Raw genomic sequence first — 26,641 nt, forward strand, 5'->3', positions numbered from 1 at the left:
AGGGGGAATGTCCTAGTGGAACTCCTCTGTCCACTCTGGAGTGCTTAAAAATGGAGTGGTAACCCCTGAGTCGATGAAGAATAGTCGATGAGCCTTGTAATGCCCCGTTTCCATAGGGATTGAAGAGTTACTCCCTATAACTTAAAACTCACAATTCATCAATATATTTATAGACTCCAAAATATAACGTCATTAGAATACTACAAAATCTCTTAATAAAATCCACCACTTCTCAAAAATCTTCTATGAGTAATCCATTATGCTTAAATAATCATCTCACCGATGCTCCATAATCCTGATCCTTAGCTGGACTATTCGAAAATCATCTGAAAAATAATTAGAGATAAGGGATGAGTTATCAACAACTCCATAAGCAGAGGACATATACTAGTATGAAAACATGAGTATTTTTACAGAGTTCAGAATGCAGAAACCAAACATTTCAGTATCAATATGCAAATCTCAACAATACATATTATCAGAAAATCAGAGCGACTTTTCAAACATTTCATATTCAAAAAACCAACTTTTCATATTCAAAGACTCCTTTGGCACAACATGACTGGATATCTTCATCTTATCATATCATATCAGAGCATGATATCAGAACAGAGACCAAGTTTAACCCCCGTAGTAGGATTGTATTATGCGGAAAGCCAAGCAGAACATAAATCATCATGTTACTAAAGCGATTGCACTCAAAACAGAAAACCACTATTATATCCCGTGGCGGGCCAGAGGTTACTATTGTATCCCGTGACAGGGCCAGAGGTCACTATTATGTCTCGTGACAGGGCCAGATGTCACTATTATATCCCGTGACAAGGCCAGTGGTCACTATTGTATCCCGTGACAGGGCCAGAGGTCATTATTATATCCCGTGATAGAGCCACATATCAGAGCAAAACAAAATCAGAATCACCATATCATAATCAGAATCAGAAAGTCAAGCCAAAGGTTTTTCAAGTGCCACATCTTATAAACACAAAGTACTGAACAGAATCAGATCGCAAAACATAACTTATACACAAAATTTCATATTCGCTCTATTTTTCAAAGTTCAGAAATAAAATATCAAAAATAAGCTCATATCTACATCAGTCATGACAGAAAATACTTTCTTCTTAAACAGAATCTCATGAGTAATGCAGAACAAATATCTGAGGTTGTTTTTAGATTTCTTTTCATAGCAAAACATGCATATTTTTCAAAAAGGACCTTAGTTCATTTTATTTTATGCAAAGTCTAGCATAGGAACCCCACTTACCTGGATTTCTTAGCTTTTTTTGAAATTTTCCTCAAAATGTCGAACAATAATTAATCGTCACCTATAAAATAATCACGTAATTCTTGTAAATTTCTAATTAATCACATATTTCTATATTTAATCCTAAACTTCTAAAATAACCTATTTTAATTCCTCAATAACTAAATTCACATAATCCTCAAATATCGTCACATTTCTCAATTCATCTACGCCCAGATAATTAGTCGTACTAAAACACAAAATCTAACTTATTTACTAATGAAATCAAATTATAAGATTTAATACTAGCTAATATATTTATACCAAAATATCTTAAAAATTAAACAACTACAACTTAGATTCATTTTGGTAATTAACTTAATCATATTTTAAAACTCATATATTTAGTAAATTAACTTCTATCCGTAAATATGAATTCTTATACTGCAAATAAAATCCCACGCATAGCAGATGATAAAAAACATGATCGGTACATACCCAATCAAGGGCATTTTGGGAAAGAAAACTCATAACTCTTTGAGAAAATAACCTAGGATCAAACTTTACGTGACAAGGGCCATGCATACCGAAACTATGTGCAGCGGTGGCTTGGGTGGAAGTCTACGGCGGCACAGCTGGGGGCAATGGCAGATCACGGTGGTGGGGCACTGAGAGAGAGAGAGAGAGCAATACGGTGAGGGAAACGGAGAGAGAGATTACGGGATGAGCAAGCCGAGCGTGAGAGAGAAAACAGGGAGGGAGATTACCGTGCGGCAGAGGTGGCGTGAGGCAGACCTGGGGTGACAGAAAATCTCGCCGACAGTTTCTGGGGCTGCAACATGAAGGAGCTCTCGGTGGGCAGGTGTCGTAGTGGCTTAAGGTAGGAGGAATAGATCCTCTGTTTCGGGAGTGAGGAACAGAGGCTTGCGGGATGGCTATCAGTGGCTACACTAGTGGGTTCATAGCTGGGTCACGGTGGTGGCGTATGGCAACGTTGAGGAGGAGCATGCGGCGACTTGACCTCCTTAGGAGGCTGCGTTTTCCATGAGATGGTTGGGTAAAACCGTGAAGGTGGAGGTTGGCTTTTGGCTGTGCACGGGCGAGTCTCTTGCCGTGCGATCCGCGTGCTCAGTGTCTCACGTGGTGCTACCTGTGGTGATGATCTTCCTCTGCTGGCCGTGGGTGGTGCACTATAGAAGTGCACGATGGGGTTTTGAGCCTAGGTGATGGTCGTTTATAGTGGAAGGATGGGCGTTGTTCTTTTTCTGATGCAGCAACACACGAAAAAAAAAAAAAAGACGCCAAGTTGTGTCTCGGCAGTCTCGTTTGCGGCAGTGGAGTGGTGGTTGAAAAGCGTAGCAGGGGCTGGAACTTGGTGGAGTGTTTGACGGAGGCTGAGCCGTAGTGTAAGCATGCTGCGAATGTACGTGCGTGGTGGAGGCGTTGGGCTGATTTTTGAACGATGGGAAAAAACTGAGGGTGTTGCAGCTTGGTGTTTTGTAGAAAGTATATAAATATATATATATATATATATATATATATATATATATAAAGGTGATTGAACATAAAAAGAAACCCTAGAGCTGTAGGAGACGTGTGTGCGGAAGGAAAAGAGTCATGCGTGTGCATGGAGTGGATAAAAATACACTAGAGATGTGTGTGATCATGCATGCCGTGGGCGACAGGAAACTTAGGGGTAAAAAAAAATATAGACAGAAAAAAATAAATAAATAAAATTGAGCTTGGTTGGGTCTAGGTGTTACAAGCCTCGAATGGATTCTTTTTAAAGAATGTCAGAGCGAGGAAGCACCTAATGCTAGTGGGTGCATAAGGCATGTAACCTGACGAAGTAAGGTCCAGTTAATATGATTCTCTATATATGAAGTATTCATCACGGCGTACGGACCATTGATGGTGCGGTAACTAGTAGGAACACGCGGTGCAAGGAGGGAAGTCGCGTTGTGTCCACCCTCTGAACAAGTATATAAGAGCTCATATGATAAGGATCACTCGATGAGCATCTTGTGATATGTTCTGTTAAGGCAAGTTCTGAATAAGATCAAGCGAGTAAGAAAAAGTTAAGAAGTTTTATGAAAAGTTTAAATCTCTATTACAAGTCTTTTGGAAGTGGTCAAGTGCATAAGTCAAGATTTCGGTAAGTTATAAGTCAAGTACATACATGTCCATGCATGCATATCATGATCTACTTTTTGTATGCTTGTATTAACTATGGTATGTTGTGTGATTACTTGTTGAGATTTCTTGAAATCTCATTATGGTAGTTTCCACTACCAATCTCCAATCGGAATGGTAGAAGTTGTAACAGGTTTAGTAAGAGGCGACGATGACCAAGAGGAAGAGAACGGCACCTCCTCCTCTGGAGCGAATTGTGCCTTAAATGGCCATGAATCAGCCTGAGTCCTCCATCTGGATGAGTTTCGAGGCCATTGATCGAGAAATCATTGGTATACTAGAATTCATTGCCGAGTTCAAGCGGCGTAACAATCGAGACAAGGATAAGGCTTTAGAGAAGCGCGTGAAGCTCGAGTCTTCTTGAAGAGTACGGGAGTATAAGTGTTTTGTGGGAAAGAGAGAGAGAGAGAGAGAAGGCAACAACATTTATGGCTATCTTTTGTGGACTTATGTTTCTTTTGTGGGATTCTCGTGTTTTTGGGAACTTAAAAATTATGCTTCATGTTTTGGGATATTTTTCCTTTAAGGCCTATGTTTATGTTTTGGGGACAATGTTTTGGGTTATGATATTAGTTTGTGGTACCATGTGCTTTGCAATTTCTTATCGTGTTGTTTAGTTACCCAACTTTTATTAATTTTTCCGCTGCATCGTTATTACATACTGCTAGTGTACTTAGGTGCATAACATATTATCTGTCATATACGAGGAATGTATAGCCTTGTGTTATATGTTCCGATGTCTCAGTCACCATCCAATCCCAAGCGGGGGCTGGGGGCGCCACATTAGCCCTAGCCAAAACCCCACAAGGAAATTCCTACATTTTAGGAATCCTCATCTCATCTTCTGAATTCAATCCCTAGAATCCCTCTATCCCTAGAATCACTCAATCCCACCAAAGACCTTCATCCTCTTGCCATATCCAAATCCTATCTTCCATCTCCAAATCCCTAAATTCTAGGAACAACCCTAGACTCATTCAAATACCACCAAATCCTCATTTCCAAGCCTTAGCCGAATTCCCATCATCCTTAAATTGTCTCCAACAATTTAGGAGTCCTAGCCTCACTCATCCACATCCTTCCAAACCCTAGCAACTCATCCTACACACCAACCCTAATCCAACTCCTCCCAATTTCGTAATCCCTCTTAGCCACCACCCATACCCTAGCTTAACTTCACCAGACCAACCCTAAACATCACCCAAGTGGCGCCAATACCAAGGACCATCATCAAGTTGTTCCACATTGCATCAAACACACAAATTTATCACTTAGATCACCCCTACTCATCATCACCATCAATTCCACCGCTAAACCCCATACCTCCATCAACCTAGGGACCCTCCATTGCCACAATTCGTTCAAGGCCAAGAAAGTTAGCAAGAATCATTTGGTCATCACAAGGCAAGGCGAGCTAGCAGACTTTAATGTTTAAGGACTAGACCCAGGTCCTTAACTGCCACACCATGGGCTATTTGGTGGCTTTAACTCTTGCATTCATTTTATCCCCAATAGTACCCCTTACTCTCAAGGTTGACTTATCTTGCTAGAAAAGCATTGAGAATCCAAAACTTGGTCTCACCTGTCATGTTCATCTTCTCCTCTCCCTTCTTTTTTTTTTTTTTTTTTGTTGCAATTCACCATTTTGTAAAGCCTATGGTTCCACCGCATCCCTTGCATTGTCTTCATGTTGTTTAGGCTTGACCTACCTCCTAGTCTTGGTGCATCCTTGTAGAAATGTGATGTCGATGACTATCATGGTTTATAGGGAAAAGATAGCCATAGGCTCCCGAAAAAAAGATGGTGTGATTGCCGCTAAAGGAGGGTGTGGTTGCTGCAATCTTCCCAATGCAAACTCGAGGGAAGGGTGCACAGGCTTGCGCCCATCTTCCTAAGGCAAACTCAAGAGATATGTGGGCGTGGCTCCTGCAATCTTCCCAAGGAAAAGTAGATAGAAGGAGCATGTGGTTGTCATGGTCTTTCCGAGGTAAACTTGAGGGAAGGATTTTCGAGTTGAAGCCGTCTTCATGAGGCAAACTTGAGGGAATGAGGGCATGGTTTTCACAGTCTTCGAGATGCAAAGTTGAGGGAAGGATAGTGTGGTTTTCATGGTCTTCCCAAGGCAAACTCAAGGGAAGGATGCTCAAGCTTGAGCCGTCTTCCCAAGTTAAACTTGATGGAAGGAGGGCACGGTTTCCATAGTCTTCTCGAGGCAAACTTAAGGGAAGGATGGGTGGGCTTTAGCCGTCTTCTCGAGACAATCTCGAGGGAAGAAGGGCGTGGTTGCTACAGTCTTCTCGAGGCAAACTCGGTGGAAGGATGTGCAAGCTTGAGCTTTTTAGTGGAGGGAGGGTGAAGACGTTCTTCATTGCTCAGAGTAAGGACATCGTGGATCCAAACTTCTAAGCCGTGTGGCTTGATCTTGGGGCTTTAGCTCAATTCATCTTTGGCCTTGATGATGGTGTTCGGTGAGCATTATATTTTGTGAGCTTGCAAGCACTTTGTACTACAAGAAATATGGGGTTTTCCCATGATTTCTTCCTCCATGACTATCGCTAGTGGGAAATAGTGGACTTATGGCACAAAACGCTCCCATCACAATAAGTTTTGCCATATATGATGAGATTTCGTGCATCGAGTGAAAAACCGTGGAGAAAAACGATCTTTGATGATGAGATTTCGTTTATGTTAAAAGGTTTTGGGAATTACTACTTTTGTGCCCCAATACAAGAGCTTTTCCCACAGAAGGTGTGTATTGCTTTGTAATTTCTACTCGTCGAGCTCTCATTTAGCAAGTACTAGCGATTTGGCTTGAAGAGCTCTCTACATCAAGAGGTTTCCATCACGTTAGTTGCGAGGTTCTTCCAAGGTCTCCAAGACTTTCCTTCCCTAGGTTACAACCTCCACACTTCCGATATCTCAAGCTCCACACTTCCGAGATATGAAGCTCCTCCGTTGTAGTAGTCCTTTGAGCGCTATGCTTCCTCTGTATAGAAATAGCCTCTGCTTTTAACATGGTTTTCTAGGCAACTCATGTCCTTTCTTCGATGGCTTTATCTCCTTTCACTTGTTCTTGTGGGGGGTCATGCAACCTTTGCTTCAGAGAACAACGAATTCATCTCATGAACAATGCAAAACTGTTGATGCATTTTTTTTATCACGGCTCAATGCCCATAGCATGGTCAGATGACCCTCTCCTCTCACACAATGGTCTACAGTGGTGATGTACTCGAGACTCTCATTCATGGCTTCCTTAATCATGAATAACCAAAATTAAAGGAGGGCATTGTTTTCATGGTTTCAGCACTGAGGCTTACATCTAAGGATTCGGGGTGTAAATTCACTATAAATGGATTTTTCATACAAGCTCTTCATCCTCACAAAGCTCTCTATAAGTGCTCCCATGGAGTTATCTATGGTCCTCAATTTCTTCTCTAGAGCTCTCTGGTCTTCATTCTACAAGGAAAAGCTAAAACTGAAAGAAGTCCCTTTTCTGTTTCCATAAACACACCCCCACTCCCCAAAACCCACCTTATGATCTATCTCCCCGTTGTATGTCCCATCATCTGACTTTATGTTTCATCTTTGTTGCTTTGTCTTTTCCTCCAACTTTGTCTCGTTTGGATAGTAAGATGAGATTAGATGAGATGATTTTAGATGAAAGTTAAAAGCTGAAAATTGAATAAAATATTATTAGAATATTATTTTTTAATATTATTATTATTTTGAGACTTGAAAAAGTTGAATTGTTTATTATATTTTGTGTGTAAATTTAAAAAAATTGTAATGATAAAATAAGTTGAGATGAAACACTTTTACTATCCAAACAGGCCGTAACAGTCCTATCATCCAACTTTATGTCTCATCTCCCTTGCTTTATGCAAGGTTGATAACTCTCCCTTCTTCCCTTTCAATTTTTATACTCTCGTGTACTTGGCCTTCGATCTCTATGGACTCTTTGGTTGGCTTTAACTCTTGCATCCATTTTACACTGAAAAATTATCATTTAGTAAATTTAGTAATTTTCTCCGCTATGCGACTAGTTAATAGGAAAACTGGACAACAAATTACGCAGTCTTTTTACGTTCCCAGTGGCTGCAAGCCCCTGTTATTATATTTAGAGCAATAAATTTCTTTTAAGTGTTGAACTGCCTTACATCGAACATTGTCCAATGGTACCTACTTTGAACACTTTCCCTCAACGACAAGGGTGCTAATTTGTTCACACAAATTCAGTTATATATAGGGTTGTAATTAAAAAGGTAATGGAAGATCAAGTGGACTTTGTGCGAGCCAATACAAGAGTGAAAATTCTAATTTCTGTTACTATTGTTGCTCCTGGTTATTTCTCCGGCCTTAACATTTGGCAAAGTGCTGGGAAAAAAAAGAACCCTAGTAATTATTACAAACCAACTAAACCTCAAACAGCAAACCAATACCAACTGCAACTATATTGACGAGATTGAATAACATAACAAAAAATAGTTTCATCATCAGCATAAATGATTTCATATTACCTTGCTAAACGTAATTACAATATTGTTAGAGAACTATAACATTACCCTACCGATGGTATATTGCATATGCGTGGAACCCTCGGCTAATATCTATTATGGACATGAATTAACCAACATTGTGCAAGGCGGAGCTAAGTATGAGCAGAGACTGAAGGTAAAACCTCCTTCTCTCTGGTCCCATATCGTACCTCTGTGTTTTGCCCGAAATGAATATATGAGTGAGAGAACTTTGCTCTCTTCACCCCATGAGCCTACATTCCCTAATGAACTTGTTTGAGAAACTTACATATTTATTCCAAATGCTTCGTACCTCCGGAAACCCAATCTCGAGCCATGGCTTTGCAGGGCCACTGAAATGTATTACAGCAGCATCTTCCAATATCTCTCGATGAATTTCAGTCGATTGATAGCCTAATCCGGCAACATGCCATGATGGATCAATAGGATGCACATGACCCTCAAAAGCTATCAAGGAAGGTGGGAGGACTCCTGGATGCCATAATGCCAACCCAGATTTGAGGCTCTGTGAGATAAGGTAATAATATTATAGCAACAAACAAGGGAAAATTATTTCCTTTTCAAATCAACATGGTAAGCATATTTACCCATCAGACTAGTGAAATCTAGAGAGATATTCCCCAAAATATCTATCCGAAACTGGGTTTTGGACAGTATAGCATATGAAATTTATGATAATATTCATCCATGCCAGAAGCAGATGATTTCATTTTTTTCAAGGTAGGAGATGCCTATACCATGTGGAAAATGCTGGCAAATGGCTGAGTTTTTCAGCAAGGTAATCTAAATGCTTTTGGGAGGACAGTAGTTTGAATAAAAATGCTACCATGAACAACTTAATTATGCTATTTTTCACAAAGAAACAGATGGGGAAGGATAATAAACTGCAGCGCAAGCAAAATAAAAATCAGAAGGAAAACTTATCCTCCATTCAATCTCAAACATTATCTTCTCTGTATCTATTACGCACTGTTTCTAGCTGCTTTCCCTATGGCATTTCAAAGGAGTAAGAATAATCAATATTTGTTCAATCGCAGGTCATTAATCACCCAAGGACAGTACAAGCAAGTATAAACCACCACTTCTAATCATAAAAAAGAGCAAGATTCTCCCATATTACTTGCTTTAAAATAATGGTTTTAATTTCTAAGAAAAACACAAAACAAAACTTTTTTTCAAGAGCAAATGCATGATGCCAAAAAATCATTAGCTATATCCATCTCGAGGACAATATGCAAATCACATTGACAACAGTTTCTCGTTACCATCTTGTGAAAGTGTTAGGGACAGTTTCTCGTTACAATCTTGTGAAAATGTGAGGGAATATACTTACAAGCTCTAGCCATTGATGGTAAGTTGCAGTAATGTTGGTCCTTCTCCAAGCTTCTATATCAAATATATTCATGCCATACAGCCATGCACAACGATCATGATCAAAGTTGGATGATATAATTGGATGAGAGAAGTTCAAATAGTCCCTGTATTTTCTTCCTGGGCAGCAGCCATCTCCACACCATGAATTAACAACTGCACCAACAACTTTTCCTTTGAGATCCAACTCCAACAAAGATGCTATGTCGTGTTGCACAACAATATCATCATCCAAGAATAGTATCTTGTTGAGATCTGGAAATAGCTGTGGCCCATGAAAATCACATGATAAATCAATTGTCAAGTGTGAAAATCTGACGTGTCATTTACTCAGAAGATTCAGTGAAAATATTGGGTGACTACCTCGGGGATATAAATTCGGAGATGATTCAAGAGGGAGAGGGAGCTAGGGCTTAATGCCTCTAGATATCTTTTGTGTCCTTTATATTCAAAATCTTCGTCATTCAAATTATTGTAGTTGTGCTTCCAAATTAGGCGATGAATCTCTAGCATCTGTTTAACCCCAACATTCACTTCCTGAGACCAGTCATATTGGTGCAATCCCTTAACTTCCACCACAGCAGATTTAAGAGAATTGATTGCAAACCATGCATGCATTGGGGTGTATGTTTTTTTGTCAGTTACTATGTGGAACACTAATTTTCCAGGGTTGGCTGAATTTTGGATCGTAGAAGAGACAACAACAGATGCTGCAAGGACATTATCAGTTAGGAGAACAAGGTGGAGAAATGAGGGGTCAGCAAGGCGAGAAACATATTCTGGTGGAGGTAGAAGAGATCGAGCCATTGAATTTACAGCATATTCTTCAGCAAGTTTGAGGCAAAGACAATGTAAGCTCTTGGGAACACCATGTGATGCTAAATGCCAGAAAATAGACTCGCGCTGTCTTGCTGACTGGACCTTATGCTCCATCCTTAGCAGCTACATATCAAGACAAGAAATGTAGGTTTAGGCTTAATCTTCATATTATGATGATCATATGTCTCTTGGTTTCATTCACTCTCATACTTCAAAGTACTAATGCAAATATCCACATTGACCTGACATGTTCAACCCATCTCGTACAGTTTCCTCTTGTTTGAAATTTGAATATACACAATTCATGCTAAGATTATCAAAATAATAACAACCAGCCTGGCATTTTTTGCACATTTCATGCAAATCACTAGCAAAAAAACCAAGCTCCATAATTTCCACAAATTACAAGAATACTAGTATGGGTATGGATAGAAGACCAGGATACAGGGTACAATATGATATCAATATGCAATACAAAAACTTCTAAAGTAGTAGAATTACATCAAATATGGATAAGAGGCTTAAACCAACACGATAGAGAGTGTATACGATGCAATGGTCCATAACCAGTACATTATATCTAAACTAGTGAAAATTAGGTTGGTATGCAAGAATCTATAGGATTTTATCACCATTGGTGACATATTATCTCTATAGTTATCCCTAAGTTTATGTTTGAATTCTGAGATTGAACTATGCATTTATAGGCTATATGAACCAGACATGCATCATATGAATCTTCAAACATGTAAAATATCTTAAATGGTACAGTTCAATCAATCTCTATGAGCACTCTTCATGGCTTCTAAACTATAGCATCCGCAATCGCCCAGTCATTTACCCCAACAGTTGCAGCCACAAAACCATCATGGTAGCCATAGTCACAATAATCTCATGCCCAATCCCTCTCTAGCGACAATCATCACTACTATATTCTCTTCAATAAATTTTAAGCTGCCACAGCATTCTTCAAAGCTCTGAAATTCTAACATGATTTTATGTTCAGCTAACAGAAGGTCTCTTCAATTACACCCTTGCATCTTCAAAACTTAAGTCCAGCTCTTATGAATAGATCTTTGATAGTCACAGCTGCGGCAACCTTTTAATCAAGATCTTCTTTTTCGAATCTCCAAGTCCATTACCTATCACAGCCAGATTTTTAAAATATTACGAAGTGTACAAATCTTTATTTTATCCTTAATAACATTTCACTTCCACGACAATCTCACAACGCAATTACCGTCAAGCAACAATTATCACTACGTTCCTCTTTAGCTGCCACTTCATTCTTCAACTCTCCATGGCATACTAACATTTCAAATAAGTGATTCCCTCAAAATTTTCCATTTCTTTTAATTTCTAATGCCTTTTATTTCAATGATATGCATTGCTAGCGGTGAGATCCTTTTGTTCTCTCTTTTAATTTTCAATCTCTATTATTTCCAAGAGCTAGGTTTCCAATGATGACACCCTCTTATTTTTTTTGTTTCAACTTCCTTTATGCCTTAGGCAACATTATTTTGTTACTTTTAGCATTAACAATCAGTTGTCAACATGTTTCAAAGACAGAAAAAAATTATCAATTTAAACAAAATCATAGGAAGTTTAAGATAACTCTATATTTTAGGAAGACAGCTTCTCACGGAATTCCATCAAATGATTTCAGGTTGTCCAGCTTGCAAATTATCCATGATTCTTGCATGCCACAGATCAAGCCTAATATTTGTTTGTAATGTTATGTTATAGAAGTGTATAGTAATGTAGCTTTACTTCCTTTCATTCCTTTCTTTCCTTCTATAGATGAGCTGTAAAACTAATATATAAGTTGAAAAATAATCTCTCTATTCTCTGCCGTGAGATAGAGTTTTCTCAGAAATATCCTTAGTTTACTGTATTCCAATCGTAAAAAGTCTACCCAGTTCCAGAAACTCATCCAAAGTTTATTTTGCAGCTATTCTAATTATTCCTATACTTTTCACGATGGATCTTTTTCGTGGCCTCAACGTTACTGTTTCTCGATTCTTTGTTATTATTTATCTGTAGCTTGTGGCCATAAAAGAGTTTTTAACTTTGTATTGAAGGCAAATGATCAGTAAATCATTTTTTTCTATAAGTAAAACATAAAATTATTAGGGTAATGATATACCTAAAACTTTTTCATAACTATTTTACAACCTGTTAGTATTTGTAGTACTGGCTAAATTCAGTTTCAAAACAATGGGTAACGTTTGTTATTTGGTTTGGGTTGATAGATAAGATTTAGGCCATGTTTGAGAAGTGAGATGAGTTGAAACCATCTTATCTCAAAATATTTCATAATTTTCTTCCTAAATATCACTAAAACACAACATTTTTCAATTTTAAATTTTCAACTTTTGCATCTAATCATTACCTAATCATTACAACTTTCTCAAACTTCCACACAAAACACAAAAAACAATATAACGTTTTCAAATTTCAAAACAAAAATAATATTAAAAAATTATATTCAAACAATTTTTTAACTTTATAATATTTTTATTAACTTTTTCTCTCTCCATTCCCAAAACCCAATAAAACATTTAAATCAAACCATTTCACTTCTATTTACAGACAAATTCATTATAATTCATAGAAATTTGATCTCATCTCATTACCCAAGCATGAGGGTTAATACGAGATCAAATTTATGTACAAATGTTCTATTTGAATAGATAAATTTAGTATTGGATGAAGACGGATGCTTCAATATCTCAAAATTCAAAGTTTGGATAAGACTATGCTATCTGGAAATTTGAGGATTCCTCAGAATTCATGTCCAGTCAGGAATCTGTCATGATAGGTCATCTGCAGATTTTCAGGAATGGGATTTGGAAACTGAAAAAGAGTTTGATCAATAGTGATTCCTCAGAATTCGTGTCCAGTCAGGAACTGTCATGATTGGTCATCTGCAGATTTTCAGGAATGGGATTTGGAAACTGAAAAAGAGTTTGATCAATAGTGATAATCCATCCAAGTGTGCCAAGAGAGTAAAAGAGTTTTGGGACTTTTACAAGAATTATCTCTCTTGGAGTTTTGTAACCACACAAAATACAAAGATAGTGATAGTGTGATTTGAGGTGAGTTTAGCCATGGGAGGTTCCAGGGGAAGAAGCCAGGTTTGAAGATTATTAGAGGTTCTGGCTGCTACTAAGGTAGGGACAAAACAGGTCATTTTGTCATGGCAAGTAAGGGCTTCATAGTATAAAGGGTTTGTAAGAAAACCCTTTATAATAGATGTTGGCTTCTTTTGCTTTATCATTCATATTTATATGTTAATTCAATATTGTGATTTGATACATGTGGGCTGATTTGATATTTAATAGATGTTGCTACTATTTGACATGAATTAAAATTGGACAAAGAACTGTGACATACACCTATTCACCCTCCTCAAGGTGTTATTTAGAGTCAATCTTGTAAATTCACAACCCATTCTACGCAAGCATGCCACTCCATTAAAAATAAGTTTTAAGTTTAAGAAACTACCCTTAATTTAATATGGAGTTGTAAGATAATTGTCAAACAGTTCTGAGTTGATCTTTTCCCGCTGTCATAATATGCAAGCACAAGGGCTTCCAAATTTGGGATCATATTTTTGGGGACTAATTTTCGAAAAATGCCTTGATTTCCCTAACTCCAACAGCTGTCTGCTTGTTATAAGGTTTAAGATGAATTGATTTAGGTGCTGATTTGTTATAGAAGGCAAGTAGATGAAAATTTCCTAATTGGGTATAGTATAGGAGAAGAAAAACTGACCAAATTTCTGATTGGCACTAAACCAGTAATTCCTGCATTTAAGAGTCCTAAATCAAGGCTTCGACGTTTGCTACTAACCAAGGAAGTTGCCACTAAAAACACCTTTTCTCCTCAATCTATATGCAACCCAAGAAAACCCTAACCTTTTCAACTCAGGCTAAACTCCCCTTTGATGCTGCTCTTTTTCATCCCCTAAAACTCCAAAAAAAATCATAAAATCACAGCTTTTCTCCTTCCTTAACAGAAATTCTATCTGTTGGCCTGTTAAGTATCAAGATCAAGAAACAAGAAAAAGAACAGAAAGAATCGTTCTTGGACTTTATTGAATCAAGAAATGGAATTATTCAAGGTAATTCCAACCTCCACAAACTACCACCAAAGTCTCCAATGACCCTCACCCCTTTCCCTCTTTGTATTTATATGAACTGAACTACAAACACCTTCCCAAAGAAGAAGACCCTCATCACACCGTTTTACTCACACAAACAAATACAAAACGCCCTGTTTCATTTACACTACATGCACCCTTACATTCATCAAAACGACCTGTTTCATTAACCCAAACTCCCCATTTTATCTTCAGCCTTTAACTGCCAGTTCCCTTCCACGTCAAATGACGATTTCCCCCACTTAACAAAGCCTTGACCACAAAGCTTGTGACTGCCATTCCTCCCACTCAGAGCACTTTGCCCACAAGGTGGGGATACAATTCCATCAGCTTCCACAATGATTCCCAAGAACTGTCTTCTGATAATGCCCCTCTCCACTGAATTAAAACTTCTGCGATAGGTTGATTGCCCCTTTTCTTTAATCTTCTCTCCATTATCAGTTCTGGTTCTGGTTCTGGTTCTGGTTGAAGTAAACCTTCCTTGTCCACTGGTGGCAAGGTTTGTAGGTGTGTGATGTGCTGCCCAAGCTTCTTTTAAGACATGAAACGTGGAACACTGGATGGGATCTTGAGGAAACTGGTAGGTCCAGTTTATCAGCCACTTCCCCAATCTTGGCTAAAACTTTGAAAGGACCATAATATCTTGGTGCCAGCTTAAGGTTGTCTCAATGCTACTGACTTCTGTCTATAAGGTAGCAACTTCAGAAATACCCAGTCTCCCAACTCAAAACTCCTTTCAGTCCTTTCTTTATCTGCAAAGAACGTCATCCTCTCTCAAGCCTTATTCAAATTCTCCTTCAGTTCTGACATAATCTGCTCCCTAGTCTTAAGTGGCTAATCCACAACAGCATTAGCTGTTGTCCCTGTAACATAGGACAACTTTGGAGGAGCATAGCCATACATGGCTTCAAAAGGAGTCATCCTGGTTGATGAATGACTAGTGGTGTTATAACACCACTCAGCCATAGGAAGCCACACACTCCACTGCTTGGGCTGAGACTCTACAAGCACCTTTAAGTATCCCTCCAAGCATTTGTTCGAAGCTTCACTTTGCCTATCTGTGTGTGGATGATAGGCAGAGCTGAAAGCTAAGGCAGTGTCTTGCAGCTCAAAAAGATTTTTCCCAAATTTACTAGTAAACACTGCATCTCTGTAAGAAACTATGGTTTTAGGCATCCCATGCAATCTGAACACCCCTAAGAAAAACACTTGGGCTACCTTGGTTGCAGTATAAGGATGGGGCAGAGAGAAAAAATGGGTATATTTAGTCGACCTGTCAACCACAGAAAATACTACACTAACCCATGTGATAGTGGCAAACCCTCTATAAAGTCCATCTAAATATCAGACCATGGACTCTTCTTGTCCCAGTTAGTAGCGGCAGCAAGCCAGCAGGATGGACAACTTCATACTTAGTGATTTGACAGGTATCACACTCTCTCACCATCTTCTTAATGTCTCCATGCATTCCTTGCGAGTAGAAATCCATCTTAGCCCATTCAAGAGTTTTGTGGTAGCCTGCATGTCCAGCTTGAGGGTCAGAATAGCTGTGGTGTAGCACTTTTTGTTTGAATTCAGAATCTGGAACCAAAATAATTTTGCCTTTTCTTAGTAAAAGCCCTTGATGTCAGGAATAATGTTTGTCTGTTTGTTCCCCTTTCTGAAGCCTTGAACATAACTTCCGAATTCCCCGTGAAAGTGCATAACTCTGCTTAAGCTCCTCAATCCAAAGTGGGGTGGGAAAAAAAATAACTGACAGTGTTCATTCTTCCTCTTCAAACTTCCTTGATAAGGCATCTGCAGCCTTATTCTCCTTCCCTCTTTTGTAGCCGATGGAAAAGTCATGTCCCATCAATTTAGTCACCCACTTTTGCTGTAACTCAGTACCCACCTTTTGCTCCAACAAAAAGTTGAGGGCTTGTTGGCCAGTCTTGATTTTAAAAGACTGGCCAAGGAGGTATAGCCTCCACTTCTGTACAGCAGTTACAATGGCTAACAGTTCCCTTTCATAAGTTGATAACACCAGAGCTTTAACTTTGACTCTTGAGGACCTTGCTATAATATGCAATAGGTTGACCCTCTTGCATTAACATGTCTCCCAATCCACATCCACTTGCATCACATTCAATTGTGAATGCCTTAGAAACCTCTTGAAGCCTCAATACAAGAGGCTGTGTAACAACCTTCTTTAAATTTTGAAAAGCTTCAGTGGCCACATCAGTCCACTCAAAGCAATTTTTCTTAAATAAAAATGTAAGGGGTGCTGCAATCATGCCATAATCCTTTATAAACTTCCTATAGTAACCTGTGAGTCCCAAAAAGCCCCTGAGTGACTTCAAATCAGCTGGCACAGGCCACTCCAACATAGCTGATATCTTAGATGGATCAGCTTTAACTCCTTCACCGAATATCAAGTGTCCCAGATAATCAATTTCTGTAACAGCAAACCTACATTTTGACCTCTTGGCAAACAAATGGTGTTGTCTCAGGACCCTCAACACAGCCAGCAGATGCCTTGAGTGCTCCTTAAAATCTTTACTAGTACCATATAAGGGCTTCCCCTTGCATATGGTACGAAACTATTGGCAACCTCTAATGAAGAGGTGTTTCAAGGAATTCAAAGTGTTGCATTACTTTGAAAACCCACTCCGACGGGCTATTTCCATCAAAATGAGGGAAATCCAATCTTACACCCTCAATAAAGAAAATCTATCATCCTGACTACCCATATGAAAATCTTGGTCCACTTCCACATAAAGAAGCACACGATGATGCTCAACCAATGTACGAATCATGTCGTTCAGTTGATCTAACTTGTTCGTGATGGAATGAATGGACTGTTCCTGGTGATCCAATTGCCTCTGGATCGCCTCCTGTTACTTCTCCTCACAGTGGCCCATAACCCACAGGTCCCAAGATCGAAACTTGCCTATGATACCAACTGTTAAGTATCAAGATCAAGAAACATGGAAAAGAACAGAAATAATCATTCTTGGACTTTATTGAATCAAGAAACGGAATTATTCGAGGTAATTCCAACCTCTACAAACTACCACCAAAGTCTTCGATGACCCTCACCCCTTCCCTCTCTGTATTTATATCAACTGAATTACAAACACCTTCCCAAAGAAAAAGACCCTCAACACATCGTTTTACTTACAAAAACAAATGCCATAGGACGACGTAGAAGATGCAGCAAAGAATGAAGAGGAAACAAAAGACACCACCATTCCAGAAATTCTTCATGAAATTGCACAACCTTTCAACGAAATTTCCAACGGGAATACATTGGTGGCTGTAGAAAATGAGATGGAGATAGACGTGATTGATGCGGTTGAGGGGGTACCAACTATCGGAGTCAAACCAATACCAGAACTCGTAGTAGCCCTTGTCGGTGAAGAAGGTTCCGTAGAAAGGGAGGAGGACATAGAAAATCCAGTGGCGGTGGAGAAATTTGTGGCAGTGTCCACAGACGTTTATCCTCAAGAAATTTCCCTTCCTTTAGTTCTTAGAAATCCAAAACCAAAATTAATTTCTCAATTTTCAGAGGATCGAGCCTCGCGACCGCTTCCTGATAGGGAAATTATTAAGTGTGAAACCAGGGGTGATGTTCATTGAGATAGAGATTACCATTGAAATATTCTTGTAAGGATTTTTTACCCTGGCATTCACGCACTCTCTCAAAACCACAAAGAAGGGAAAGACAGAGGGATGATGAGAGCCGCCCTAGCTACTCGCCGAACCACCGGGGGGTTCCAACACCTCCATAGGCACTGTCGCAGGGCTTGGAATGTTGGGTTTGTCGTTGGTCACCATCAACTCAGATCTAACTCCCTTGGCCACCGTCATCCTCCTTTCTAGCCTAAACCACAACCCCATCTTCTGTTCTGCAACCATGGAAGAAGACAAGGCAAAAGAGGATCATAACATGGACCGATGGAGAGGCCTTGAGGAAGAAGAAGAAAAAAATGACGACGACCATGACTCTTCCAAGCGACACCGTCTCCACCATCTTAAGGAGCAAGGGTTTGCAGATACCTTTAATTTCTTAATTTGCTTTCCAAAAGATAATCATATTTGGTGAGGCTCTTGGGATTTGATGGGTCCTCTTTTAGAGATGTTCTACAATGACTTCAAAGACGAGCATCCCGATTCTCCTCTCGAACAATTATGGAAGAGGACTTCTGATGAAGTGCAAAATGTGTCCAATGCATCTCTCAGTAACATCAAGCCTTGGAAATGTATGATAGAGAGTATGAGCTAATTTGCATTATTTCCCTTCGTGATGTGCTGCGAACCCTTGATGAGCAGAGGGTGACTCAACACTTGAGAGAGATCGAGCAACAATACGATTTTGGCCGTGAGTTGGGTCATAAGGTTCATACGATTGCTATAACCAAGTGGGTCATCAACTCAGAATGTGAGGGTGAAAAGGGAGGTAATCTGAAAAAATCCTTTCAGAAGAAATATTTCCTTTCCTTTTTCTCTTCGCGTTGTGTTCACAAGGATAGAAGGGCCTTAGTTGTTTGTGAAAATGCCCATTAGAAGTGGTAATTTATGTATTTGTTTGGTTGCTATCGGGATTATCGTTGAGGTTATAGTCTTCCACCCAATACATCATCACACATGTACGTATGAAAGTGAAAATCTGCTAGTTCTCTTGATCGGGGAAATTCTGATCGCCATGCCTACTATTTTTCCTATCACGATGGATGTTGGCTTCCGCAGGTTCTCTCAACTGAAACAACTGGATTTGCCCACCGGAGCGAAAATCCGAATGGAATTAAATTGTTCTATTCCTCAACTAAATCTAACCGGCATGCCATTCTTAGATAGCAGTGACAATGACAGTGAAAAGCCATTACACAATTATGAGCTAAGCTTTGACACAGGCGTATTAAATCTACCCACACAACTAGAAACCCCTCCAATTGAGAGGAAACCAGAGATGACGTTGGGGGCAGTAACCACTGTAACATCTGCAAGTGAACTGGAACAACAAAATAGGACCAATGAGCCCAAGAAAAATGGTTTGATATTGTGGCCAGGACTGTCTTCAGTTGTCTCATATGGTGGTGGGAGTCGTGGTCCTTCTTTGCAGTCCTCTGATGCTAGAATTCCGAGTTGGCTTGATGCTGCTTTGATTGCCTCCAGACACAGGTCATCAAAAAATGGTTCTTCAAGTGGAAGAGTTTCAAAAGTTACTGTTAAAAAAAATACATGGAAGAGGTGTGTTGTTCATGTTAATATAAGTCCTCTCATTCAGATCTCAAAAATGCCAGAGAGCTAGGAGAGGTTGCTGCTGCAACTTAATCAATGGAGACTAGAGGAAGGATCAAATCTAGGATTGCTTATGGCAACCAATAGATTTGATGGGCAACTTCATCAAGATTAGCCCCAGGCTCCTCTAGCATCCGGGGTGTACACTCGACAGAAGCAAAGTTTCAATTTCTTGTCCTTGTCAGCTGGAGATGGCGAGATAGAAGCTAAGAATCGTGCTAACAGAGCTGGAAATGGGTTGGATCCTTTGTCGCAACTCCAAGTTCCTTATCTTCATTGTTATGCACAACACCAGAATCTCAGGCCTTTCACTATGCCTCAAACTCGTTATACCTCCTCTGCTTACCCTGATCAGCATTCACTAGCATCAGCAGCAGCACGTCAGCTACAGGTAGCTCCATATCTCGGTAATCCACTTCTATGGGCGAAAAGAATATGTGTCTCTTTGACCCCGGTGGTTAGACAATTTGATTTGCACCAATATTCTAAACCTTGTGGACAAGGTTCTTTTGAGTGTGGGAGTTTGTTATGAGGCCCATGAGGAAAATGCAGATTAGTTGGGAGCCCAAGTACTTTACTACAGGATCGGTCCATGACCATAAACCTTGGAGGCAAAACGCATTGTGGAAGGAGATTGGATAAGTGACGCTGTGTTCTAGAAGCTAGTTAGTTAGTTTCATAATATACTTAGTTACCACTTTGCCCTTTTGTAATTCAGTATTTTACAGTACACGTGTCTTTTATTAATTAGTCTAGTCGGTTATTCCTGAAGAGTATAACAGGAGGGAAAGAGAGCTGCTAATTTTCCTATCTTGAAAGCTATTGTTTGAACTTACTATTTTGGAGGTTAGGGACCCTCGAAGATCCCGTAGCAATCCAAGCAATTAGTCTATTTCCATTTCTAGCATTCTGTTCTTACATTACACAACCACCATTACAGTAGTACACTACACTTTCATATATTGAGGACCTTTAACACGTCCATGACATGGCCTCCCTTTGGTGATTTAGGTGAGTTTACTTCTTCAAATTTTGAGTGAAAGTCACTGCCTAAATTCCAGAACCTAAATAATTATTATAACCCTAAGTTTTTTTTTCTTTATTTAACAATACCTCTTTGAAGTCCTAATAGATTGCTAAAGGCTGCAAATCTTTGTGCAATATCTAAGTTAAATCCAGGGTAAGTTTCAACAAGTATTATCCCTAAATCTCGAAATTCCCTATCTTTTGTGATCCTAACATAGTCTTATAGTTTTTATATGTCGAAACATAGAATTCTAGGGCTAGAAGAGTCCAAGGATTCAGCTTTTGGGCAAAGGAAAGAAGAGGTGGACAGATTAGTAATCTAGTCCTAACCCTTTTGAGTAGCAAACTTTCTTAGTTAAAAACCTCTCTCAAACCCCCCGTGTTGTATAGTGCTAAGCATATGATTTGATGTATAAAACATGATCTATAACAAGTTTTTATTGAAACAATTGAGGATGATGATAAAAAACAAAACCATGCATTTTTGCCCCCCCCACCCCCCCCGAAAAAAACCCTTTTTCCATTGCTGGTTTTAGAGTTGAGCATAAGTATAAAGACGACTCAATTTCACTCATGAGTGTTTGTGGAAATTCTGCAACAGAACAACAGCACTTTGAACGGGTGCTGTCAAGTCCATTTTGGGCTATTCACTAGGCCTTTAAGGCCATGGTTTTAAGCCCTGAGGACTCATTCTTCATGGCTCAGAATTTGTCAAGTTGAGACAAACCTAGAAATTTCAGCAAGGTAGCAAGTTCACGGCATGCATATATTAGCACTTACCACAATTTTTTAGCTCTAAGGCTCCCTCTGGATGCTAAGAGTATTTTAGATGATCTAAGTTTATCTGTAAATAGTAGTGAATTAAGATGTTTGAGTGGGTTTTGTGAGTCCCACTGAGATGTGTTTGGGTGTGTTTGGAAGTATGAAGTAAGTTGAGATATGTTTTAACTGTTTTTATGGGAAGTTGAAAAAGTTGTGGGTTCCATCAATGATTGGTTTATTGTTGTAGTAATAGAATAATAATAAGGCCCCGTTTGGATAGTGGAAGTGTTTCATCTCATCTCATCTAATCATTACAAATTTTATAAATTTTCACACAAAATATAATAAACAATTTTATTTTTTCAAATTCCAAAACAATAATAATATTCTAACAATATTTTATTCAACTTTTAATTTTTATCTCATTTCAACTCACTATCTAAACAGCACCTAAAAGTCCCTTCAATGAACAATGCTGAGTTAAGATTAAAAAAGTGAGGTTATTTCAAATGAAAGAAGTTTTGTGTGTTTGAATGGAGAGTATATCCATCTGTAAGTAACTATTTCAGATGATCTGAGATCATCTTAGCACCCAAACTTGCCCTAAAACTCACATGTAGAGTCCAAAATGAGACCTGACTTCCGCTGTACAGGGATCATAAAGCCAAACTAGACAACTTTTGAAAGATTCTAGGACATAAAGCCACACGAACCCCAAATAAGAAGGTTAGTGATTCAGTTATAGGCTGAGTGCAGTAAGTCCTTAAGCCCATGACAGAAACTTGAAAGTCATATTTGAGGACCTAACGACCATAGAAGGAATAAAAAAAGAATAGAGATAAGGTACAAGGAAAATTCAACAGGATTAAGAAAAGCGTTACTATATATAGTGGGATAGGAGCATGGTTTGTAGCATTACTCAAGACTATATTGACAAACCAAAGAGCATAGAAAACCAACGATTTGCATATTACATGTTAAGCAAGTCAACCACGTATGTGACTGTGTGATCATCCATGGAAATAGTAGTAATGATAATGAGCGTTTTTCTAGATTGGATAAGGAGTGACACCGTGGACGCTAGAAAATGAGGTTAGTAGCATGAACATATCTTTATGAGCATTACATATGTTATATATAAGAAAAGTGTTTACATGCCTTCTCATGTAAACTCCTTTTATGTCCTTATGATATGAAACGTTAGGCAAGTAAAGTTTTACAAATGTTAAACATGATGAATGTAATAGTTAAAAATAAGGAACATGCTTATATTACAAAAGTTTTACTTATGTTTTCTAAATTATGCAATTTATGATTATTCTCATGCTGTGAAAGTTATGATTATTCGGGAACCAAACAGCACAGATAAAATATCGTACAAACAGCACAGGAGAAAAAAAAAGGAACAGAAGTTGAGAGGAGTATGCGTGTACCATAGCCTTGGTCTTGAAAGCGAATGCCTTGATATCGTGTCCTTTCGACGTCATATCCTTCACAAGCTCGTTGAACGATTCTATTTGTTCCTCGTTAACGTTACCCGTCGTTGCCTCAACTAGTGCTCCAGTTAGCTCTTCTCTGAGCTTCTGTACGGTACATACATCACCATACGGCAAGGAGCAAACGCATCAATGGACCATTAATCTTTTCAATCAATACTCCCATGACACTAACGTCGGAATCGGAGACCCTTTCTAATAAAAAATAGAAACGAACAAAAAATGTAATGAATCCCACCCCAAAAAACCGTTCTGCCGTGTATGTTTCTAGCCACGTAACGTTATTAATGACGAGAAAATTTTCCCCGGGCAGGTCCAGGCAAATTTAATGCATGCAACTCTCTTAGACATTTTTCAATAAGAACGTCGTCGCATCAGAATGGTGTGGACGCATCTAGCTAATTCACCGATTATTATAATTTTGTTTGTTTCTTCAAATTATTTGGTTTGTTTTAGATAAAAAGTAGATTACGATGGATGGAAATAATATGATTGCAATACAACTGGCCACGTGTCCTAGAAAGTAACAGGTGGAGTGCAACCGACAGCGTCTCAAAATGCGCTTATCCTTGGATTATATTCGGCATATCCTTTGGGGGGCGAAAATGCCACCATTCATTTGTCTAATTTACGAAAGAGGACATAATTATTCTATTTGTATAGACCAGGTGCGGGTGGGCTCGCAGTTGGAATCCAAGCAGGCTACCATTGCCTTTATCAAATTGGGCATTGCGCCTGTACGTTCACACGGGCAAATCCTTTTCACTCAGGTTAGTTATACTGGTAACACCGATTAACTGAAAATTATTATTATTACTTTTTTTTTTTTTTTTTAAATGAGAGGTTTAAGAATTTCTTTTAAGAACTGTTATAAACAAAACAAAAAAATTATATAAAATAAACTTATAAACTATCGTGATTTTATAAAATTTATTATATCTACATTATAATAAAAATAATTTTATAATCTGACGTGCCACATCAAGACACATCAATTTATAAATTTATTTTTATATAATCACTTTATAATTAAAATATTTCCCATTTCTTTTTGTAAAAAGTTTGCTAACAAATCAAGCAATCTTCACGGCACAATCATAGGGAAAACCATTATAGGAAAAGGTGCTTATGGAATTCATAAAAAGTTAGTTCGAAACGTCCAAGCAAGGTCAAAATTAAAATCATGAAAAATTGGCAGCTTTTATAGAAAAAACACAAGAAGAAAAATAAAGAAATGTGGCCCTTAAATTGGCCACACGGGAAGATGTAAGAAGAATCAACAAACTGATCTGTGAATGTCACAATTTTAACAAAATCCTTCTCACTCGTATAGAAAAGAAAAGTGCAATAACCACGCATGAATAATGGGTAAGTTAAAGCGAATTTAATCCAAGACAGTTGTGCAAACTGTTCTAATTGACGTTAGAAAATGGTGGACATGAACCTAGTTGTAGTTGATATGATATGTTCCACAAATTGATATCACAGCTTACGTGACACTTCTTATGTCAACTCTAAAGTTTGGTTTGGTTTGACAAACCTTTTAAATTATCTTATCACACGTCTCATCTTATTTTATATTAACATTCAAGCACAAATATTTTTCAATTTTTAATTTTTAATTTTTCAACTTTTACATCTAATCATTATTTAATCACTACAACTTTCTCAAACTTCTAAACAAAACATAAAAAATAATTTTTAACTTTTTCAAATCACAAAACAAAAATAATATTAAAACATTATATTTTAACCATCTATTAACTTTATAATTTTTTTATTCAATATTTTCTCTTTCATTTCTTAAAATCCTATAAAAATCTTAATTCAAATTATTTTACTATTATTCACAAATTATCTCACTACTATTTTCAAATTTCTAATCTCATCTGTGTAACCAATCAAGAACTCTCTTTATATTTATTCCAATAAAACTACCGGTTTTGAAAGCATTAAAAAAATATAAAATAAAATAACGATATACTCATATTTTTCTAAAATCATATGAATTTAAGAAATTAAGATTTTTAATGGCCTGCTACCACATCAATCCGCTACAAAATAATCTTTAAAATATAGGGATAGTCGGGCGCACTCGGAAAAAAAAAGAGTTGTCAAACCTTTTGCCCGTTAAAGAAAAAAAAAACATTAAAATGATATCAAGCAGTAGACGTGGCATGTAGTGCATCGAATCATCTCACAAGACAAACTGTATAGATACCATCGCAAGGTGTGGTGCACTGAAAAAACTAATTAAAAAAATTTACAACAACTGGTATATAATTTTCAATTAATTTTATATAGGAATTTAATTTTCAATTATTTTTCTATAGGCATATAATTTTCATTTTTCATCATTATGTATTGGAAGTTCGAACACTTACCATAGATGCGTCATCCCCCGTGAAAAACCTCCATCCTATACAATCTGCCAATAAAACCGAAAATATAATTAAATAATTAGAGAGAAATGTCAGCTTGTAACGTAGACATAGGTCATTCTGAGCGTAGTTGTACCTTCTACTAAAATCCATGTTATCCATAGACATAACCATTTTGGGGAATAAGGTACAACTATACACTGCACACTCTATTCCTCCACAACATTCTCAAAAGCGTACTTTAATCTAAGATTGCAAAATTACCAAGAGGGGAGGAACAGGCAGCGGCAGATTCGAGCACCAAAAACGCAATTCTCACGAAGAGAAATGGCAGAGCGATCCCTAGCACTAGCACCACCGGCAGCACCGTCCGGCTCGGAATACGACGACTCGCCGTGGCCGTCGGCAGCGATCCCTTCACTGCGCTACCGGAGCTCGATATCGTTACTCGCTTTATCCCCGTCGTTGATATGTAAAACTTCATGTTCTCGAGCTTTTATGAACTTCCTCCAATTCCATGAATACGGTTTCAAACGGTCGGTTCACTCCAGCTGATTCCTGTTTATGCTCATTTCAAGCAAGATCTGTCGGTACAGAAAAAAATAATACACACACAGATACACGCAGTGAAAAGGCATGCTTGAGATGGAAATGTTGAAGCGAAGCGCAAAAACGAATCGGAAAAGTATTGGAATTGGACTGGGTTTAGAAGAGCAATAATTTACCTGTTCCGGACGAGACAGGAACTCAAGAGAATTGGGTAGCTTTGTCAGAGACTCGGAGATATATTTCACGCTCCCATATATTTTTGTTCGGACTATTAAAACAATCAATATCAATTCTCAATAAATACTCAGTAAGTTTGGGAAATAAAAATAAATGAAATTGGAGAGAGAGAGAGAGAGTGGGAGACAGCGTGAGAGTGGGAAAAGCCAAAACCAAGTTACCAAAGCCGCGGGAAAGAGGGACGCGCAATTAGATATGATTTGGGAAGGACCTTTATCAAATTGTCTGATTTGGCCTTCATTTTGCGTGAAACTACGGATGTGACCTCCACCGACAGATAATTGAGTTGACAAAGAACATGTGAGAAAGAGACAGAATCGTCATGTACAAAACAATTAGGTCTAATTTTTTTTTTATATAAGATAAGATGAGTTGAAATTAAAATTAAAAATTAAATAAAATATTATTAGAATATATTTTTAATATTATTTTTATTTTAAAATTTAAAAAAATTGAAATGTTTATTTTATTTTGTATAGGAATTTGAAAAAATTATAATAATTATATGAAATGAAATGAAATGAATTAAAAATGAGTTGTGAAAATAAAAGAGGCCTAATGACAACCATCACATTGGGTAG

At 38.1% G+C, this 26,641-nt stretch overlaps 1 protein-coding gene across 4 annotated transcripts; it reads right to left on the bottom strand.

Moving 5' to 3' along the window:
• Positions 1 to 272: 272 nt before the first annotated feature.
• LOC109005138 (probable galacturonosyltransferase 15) lies at positions 273 to 26,151 on the bottom strand. 4 transcript variants are annotated; one of them, XM_035693445.1, is made up of 8 exons: positions 26,000 to 26,140; positions 25,539 to 25,858; positions 25,278 to 25,321; positions 22,831 to 22,980; positions 9,709 to 10,287; positions 9,308 to 9,610; positions 8,243 to 8,479; positions 273 to 326 (listed from the first exon to the last, which is right to left on the bottom strand). In XM_035693445.1, exons 2-8 carry the CDS (start codon positions 25,756 to 25,758, stop codon positions 312 to 314), a joined length of 1,548 nt encoding a protein of 515 aa, XP_035549338.1. In that variant the 5' UTR covers positions 25,759 to 25,858; positions 26,000 to 26,140; the 3' UTR covers positions 273 to 311. The 4 variants fall into 4 exon arrangements, with proteins under 4 accessions (XP_035549338.1, XP_035549337.1, XP_035549336.1 ...); XM_035693444.1 differs by lacking the exon at positions 273 to 326 and having other exon boundaries at positions 7,922 to 8,479; positions 22,831 to 22,977; XM_035693443.1 differs by lacking the exon at positions 273 to 326 and having other exon boundaries at positions 7,922 to 8,479; positions 26,000 to 26,137.
• Between the last annotated feature and the right edge of the window lie 490 nt (positions 26,152 to 26,641).

The sequence above is a fragment of the Juglans regia genome, chromosome 8 (assembly GCF_001411555.2).
Source record: "Juglans regia cultivar Chandler chromosome 8, Walnut 2.0, whole genome shotgun sequence".
In the NCBI taxonomy this organism is placed as follows: domain Eukaryota; kingdom Viridiplantae; phylum Streptophyta; class Magnoliopsida; order Fagales; family Juglandaceae; genus Juglans; species Juglans regia.

Coding starts and splice junctions, on each gene's coding strand:
- LOC109005138 (XM_035693443.1), bottom strand. CDS start 25,758: ATGAAGTTTTACATATCAACGACGGGGATAAAGCGAGTAACGATATCG. Junction 10,288..22,830: donor CTTTCAAGACCAAGGCTATG/GTACACGCATAC, acceptor CTTGATATGTAG/CTGCTAAGGATGGAGCATAA. Junction 8,480..9,307: donor ACCATCAATGGCTAGAGCTT/GTAAGTATATTC, acceptor CTTATCTCACAG/AGCCTCAAATCTGGGTTGGC.